The following is a 6,072-nucleotide window of genomic DNA, read 5'->3' on the forward strand; positions in this document are numbered from 1 at the left end:
CGAATTTAATTCAGCACAACTTTATATTTTTCGGCCCAATTGTTTTAAGGCCCGTTCCATGTATTATTTAAACCGAAAAAAAGGCAGCTAGGGTTATTCATTCACTGTTCACGAAATATTCAAACCCTAGAGCAGCCGTCATCTTCCATGGAGAACTAAACTTCTATTGATCCATTGGTGTAAGGAACTTTGTTCTCGAATCTTGAGGTTCGGTTTTAATAGCAAATCGTTATGTTTATGCTTATCATATATCAATTTTCTTGTCTCTCTTTTGTGTATGAGTTGATGCAATTGATGCTTAATTATTTTGTTTCACGTTCATAACATTGAGACTATTCAAATTAATTCACGCTTGTTCAAATTAATCTGAATAGGAAATTGTTATATTATTTTCGCTTGCAAAATAGGGCTGCCGAATTATTGTTATGATTTTTAACTGTGTTATTGGTGACGCTTGATCATCGTCATAGTTAGTCGAACACGCTGGTGCTTAATCAACGAATTCGTTATAAAACTGATTTTCGCTTGTTAAATTAGTTCTATAATCAGCCGAAGCATAAACTGTATGAATATTCATATAAGAACCTATGATAGATGATAAACAAAGTTGCCTAAAACCAATGGATTGATTGCTTTTATATTAATTAAATTCGTAATCTTTGTTATTGCTTCCACAAACAAAAACCCCAGATTTTATAGCTTTTGAATTGTGTCTAATATTGTTAAACTGATTGTGAGTCTTTGGGAAACGACCAAGGTTAACTACCTTGTACTACTTTTTATTTTAAAATTATTTTGATCACGAAACGACGGTGATCAAATTGGCGCCGCTGCCGGGGACTCTCAATTGATTTTAGCTAATATTAGACTCAGTTTCTGTGTGGTTGCGTTCTAGCCTTTGCTTTCTCGTGTTTTCTGGATTTTACGTGCCCTAATAATCAGTTTTCGTAAAAAAACAGTTTTCTGGAAAATCTTTTCTAAATCGAGTTTTTCCTGTACCTGTTCATCAGAAAAAAATCAGAGTTTAAAATCCCCTATTTTGGAACAAAATAGGTGACGGCAACCTAAAAAGTCCAAATTCCGTGTTTTACTATTTTATTTTAATTTATTTCTGTTTTTATAGTTTCAGAAAATTCCAAACTAATTTCCAAAATTCTTATTTTACTTAATTAGACTAAATTTCGTGTTTTTATATTTTTTTGAATCTATTTTAACCATATCTCTTCTTTCTATTTGTTTCATTAACGAGTCTGATTCTGATTCTTACATAGTTTCTCTTTGCATACTTTATTTGATTCTAAACTTGCTTTTGATAACATGGCTGAACAAAGAACACTAAGGCAGCTTGCTGCTCCTGATGTCAATTACAATGGTCTATGCATTCAATATACTGACGTTGATATTCCTTTTGAATTGAAATCTGGTTTGATACATTTGTTGCCCAAGTTTCATGGTCTTGCAGGTGAGGATCCGCATAAGCATTTGAAGGAATTTCAGGTAGTTTGTTCTACACCATTGAGGCCTGAAGGTATAACAGAGGATCATATCAAGCTTAGAGCCTTTCCATTCTCGCTCCAGGGTGCTGCCAAAGATTGGTTGTACTATCTTGAGCCGAATTCTATCACAACTTGGAATGATTTGAAGAAGGTCTTTCTAGAGAGATACTTTCCCGCTTCTAGAGCTGCGTTAATCAGAAAAGAAATATGCGGCATTAGGCAGGGAAACGAATCATTGGCAGAATACTGGGAAAGATTCAAGCAGCTAGTTTCTAGTTGTCCCCAACACCAGATCACCGAGCAATTACTCATCCAATATTTCTATGAAGGGTTGCTACCAATGGATCGAAACATTTTGGATGCTGCAAGTGGTGGAGCACTTGTTGATAAAACTCCAGCTGCTGCAAAGGCCTTGATCGAGAACATGTCACTCAACTCGCAACAGTTTACAACCAGAAATAATTCTGCAAGTGTAAATGAGATTCAGTCTTCCTCTTCCTCCATCAAGGCGCTCGAAACCAAGTTTGATGCTAGAATTGATGAACTTACTTCCTTGGTGAAAAAGTTGGCAGTTAGCAAAGCTCAACCAGCAAAAGTGTGTGGTATTTGTACTTCTTCTGAGCACCCGACTGATACATGCCCCATTCTACAAGATGAAACAATAACTGAGCTTCCTCAAGCATATGCAGCAGCAGCAGCCCTTTACAATCAAAACAGGTACAACAATCCTGACCTCTCCACCAACAAATATCACCCTAGTTGGAGGAATCATCAAAACCTCCAATATGGGAATCAGTCACAAGCTGCAGCCCCTGCTGCCCCACCAGCCACTTCTTCACTGGAAGACCTTGTCAAGCAACTGGCACAACGAACAGATGCTAGCATTCAGAACCTGACAACGCAGATGGGACAAATGGCCAATGCAATAGGCCAACTACAAGCCCAAGGCTCTGGTAACCTTCCTGCACAAACAGTGCCGAATCCGAATGTGAATGTGAGTGCAATTACTTTGAGATCTGGAAGAGTGTCAGAACCAGCTCCAGAGAAAAAGAAGAAGAAAACCGTTGCATCATCATCTGCTCCTGAACCTCCTTCTGTTACAACTGAGACCGAACCCGAAAAAGAAAGAGTATATGTGCCACCAATTCCTTTTCCTCAAAGGGTGCAGAAAAATATCAAGAAGACAGTTGAGGAAGACAAGGAGATTTTAGATGTATTCAGAAAATGTGCGGTTAACATTCCTCTCCTTGATGCAATTAAACAGATTCCTAAATATGCAAAATTCCTGAAAGACTTGTGCACACACAAGAGGAAGTTGAAGGGAAATGAGAGAGTCAGTTTGGGACGAAATGTTTCTGCTTTCATTCAGCCCAAAAATGGTTCCTCAGCTAATGTCTCAGTTCTCAGTCAGACCATGCCAGAAAAGTGTGATGATCCAGGAGTTTTTGGTATTCCCTGTTCCATTGGGGATCACAAGTTTGAAAATTGTATGCTTGATCTGGGAGCAGGTATTAATGTTATGCCTACTTCTATTTATAATAACCTTGATCTTGGTCCTTTGCAGCCTACAGGTTTAATCGTGCAATTAGCAAACAGGAGCAATGCCCGCCCTGCTGGGAAGGTAGAAGATGTCCTGGTGCAAGTTAATGACTTGATTCTTCCTGCAGATTTCTACATTCTAGACATGGAGGGAGAAACTAATTCCAGCAGGGCACCCATCATTCTAGGCCGACCATTCATGAGAACGGCAAGAACAAAAGTTGATGTTTATGATGGAACCATGTCCATGGAGTTTGGCGACATTGTCGCTAAGTTTAACATTTTTGATGCCATGAAACATCCCGTGGAAGAACATTCTGTTTTTTATATGGATTTAGTTACTAACACTAACCTTTGCTCTGTTTGTGCTAAGATTGAATCTGATTTGCAGGATAATAACATTCATACAGGTGAAGTTGTTGTCAATGAGGCAGTCTGTACGGTTAAAGTTCTTGACATTCCGGCTGCCCCAACCAAACACTCCCATGATAAAGAAAAGACTACGCACTTCCATGATAAGATGATTTCCAAAAAGAAATTTTCTGTTGGCCAAAAAGTCTTGCTGTTTAAGTCTCGCCTGAAAGATATGGTTGGTAAGTTTCGATCCAAGTGGATTGGCCCCTTTATCGTGACTAATGTTTTTCCTTCTGGTGCTATAGAAATTAAAAGTACAGGTACTGGCAAGGTTTTCAAAGCAAAAGGACAGCGGTTGAAGCTGCTCCATAAAAGTGTGGAAGGGCTTCCACCAAAACCACCAGACATAGAAGCACCAGCACCAGCCGCAACACCTTAACCCCTCAGGTGTGTTCCTTCCTTTACTCTCACTTTATGTTTAGATTACATTGCGGACACTGTCTGGTTTAAGTGTGGGGTTGGGACATTTTACATTTACATTTACATTTTTGTGTTTTTTAAAAAAAAAAAAATAATAATAATAATAATAATAAAATAAATCATCATGAGTAGTCACATGTTCTAAGGCTAGGGCAGATAGCTGTAGGGTCAGTGAAATTTTTGGAGTTTTTTGTTTTGATACTTGACATGATAGTCTTTGCAACTTAATGCACAACTGCTTGAACACTGTCAAACTTAGTAATGTCTAGATAAATCTCTGAAATATTTATTCTTTAGACTAAGTTCTCTAATTTGAATATAATGGAGGTATGATTAGAACTAAGTGTGGGGGAAAGGCTAGAGTAACAGATAGACCGATCATTGCTATTAATTGAGAAAAAGGGAAACTGTTTAAGAGCTAAAACTAATGAATATAATAAGTTCCTGTGCCCGAAACTGGAGGAACAAGTTCCTGGGCCCGAAACTGGAGGAACAAGTGTTGTGTAGGATGCTCTGCTCTGAGTAACAGGTTGGACTTATTACAAGTAAGATCCCGTCAGGTGAAAAGGTGGAGTAGTACCTAAAGCTTAAAAGCAATAAATAATAATAAACTATAATAAAGCTTGAAGGTAGTTGCCCCTGAGTTGATGTTGAAAAGCTTTTGATCTCTTGAAAAGAAATAGCCCCCCCTAGTCTGAAATTCTGGTTAAATCCAAAATTATAGGAAAAAAATGACAACTTAGCATCTAGAATGGTAGTTTCAGAGAGGGATCTTGACATTACTTTGGTTGACAGTGGGAGACAGTACACACACACACGCAAGATTATTATTGAAAGTTGATAGATAAGAATTGTGCCAATCTTTGAATTTTGACCCAAGGTTTGAAGCTTGAAACCTGGAATATGTTGACTGCTTGTGATTTGTTTTTAAATTTTTCATTTGAGTTTTGCTCGGAGTGCAAAAGTTCAAGTGTGGGGGAATTTGATCAGTGCATTTTAATGCACATTCTTCTACTATTGTACTAGTGTATTCCTATGGTTTAATTTACTATTTTCACTATTTTAAGGTGTTTTTATATTTAAGTTTATTTCTAACTCTATTTTATTTTCGCACTTAATTTATGAATAAATAGCACTTTGACACCCTTCCGGTCCGCAGGTCATAACTGGAGTTACAAATATCGGATTGAGGCGCGGGAAGATGCGTTGGAAAGCTGAGATCAAGAGCTACGACTTTCATGTTGAGGCCAAAACCCAGTTCGGAGCGCAAGTGTGTCAAATAATTGCGTTTATGTTCCAGACGAATTTAATTCAGCACAACTTTATATTTTTCGGCCCAATTGTTTTAAGGCCCGTTCCATGTATTATTTAAACCGAAAAAAAGGCAGCTAGGGTTATTCATTCACTGTTCACGAAATATTCAAACCCTAGAGCAGCCGTCATCTTCCATGGAGAACTAAACTTCTATTGATCCATTGGTGTAAGGAACTTTGTTCTCGAATCTTGAGGTTCGGTTTTAATAGCAAATCGTTATGTTTATGCTTATCATATATCAATTTTCTTGTCTCTCTTTTGTGTATGAGTTGATGCAATTGATGCTTAATTATTTTGTTTCACGTTCATAACATTGAGACTATTCAAATTAATTCACGCTTGTTCAAATTAATCTGAATAGGAAATTGTTATATTATTTTCGCTTGCAAAATAGGGCTGCCGAATTATTGTTATGATTTTTAACTGTGTTATTGGTGACGCTTGATCATCGTCATAGTTAGTCGAACACGCTGGTGCTTAATCAACGAATTCGTTATAAAACTGATTTTCGCTTGTTAAATTAGTTCTATAATCAGCCGAAGCATAAACTGTATGAATATTCATATAAGAACCTATGATAGATGATAAACAAAGTTGCCTAAAACCAATGGATTGATTGCTTTTATATTAATTAAATTCGTAATCTTTGTTATTGCTTCCACAAACAAAAACCCCAGATTTTATAGCTTTTGAATTGTGTCTAATATTGTTAAACTGATTGTGAGTCTTTGGGAAACGACCAAGGTTAACTACCTTGTACTACTTTTTATTTTAAAATTATTTTGATCACGAAACGACGGTGATCACTCATAACTTCCTTCAGATCCCTTTTCAACAAACTCATACATGAGTGCCTTTATGAGTGGACTTAAGATCACCCCCAAGTATC

General features: G+C 37.2%; 1 protein-coding gene across 1 annotated transcript; it reads left to right on the forward strand.

Moving 5' to 3' along the window:
• The first annotated feature begins 1,317 nt into the window (after positions 1–1,317).
• Positions 1,318–3,828, forward strand: LOC123886438. Its single transcript, XM_045935754.1, has one exon. The coding sequence runs from the start codon at positions 1,318–1,320 to the stop codon at positions 3,826–3,828; it is 2,511 nt and encodes an 836-aa protein (XP_045791710.1).
• Positions 3,829–6,072: the final 2,244 nt, after the last annotated feature.

Source organism: Trifolium pratense, linkage group LG5, assembly GCF_020283565.1.
Source record: "Trifolium pratense cultivar HEN17-A07 linkage group LG5, ARS_RC_1.1, whole genome shotgun sequence".
Lineage (NCBI taxonomy): Eukaryota > Viridiplantae > Streptophyta > Magnoliopsida > Fabales > Fabaceae > Trifolium > Trifolium pratense.

Coding starts and splice junctions, on each gene's coding strand:
- LOC123886438 (XM_045935754.1), top strand. CDS start 1,318: ATGGCTGAACAAAGAACACTAAGGCAGCTTGCTGCTCCTGATGTCAAT.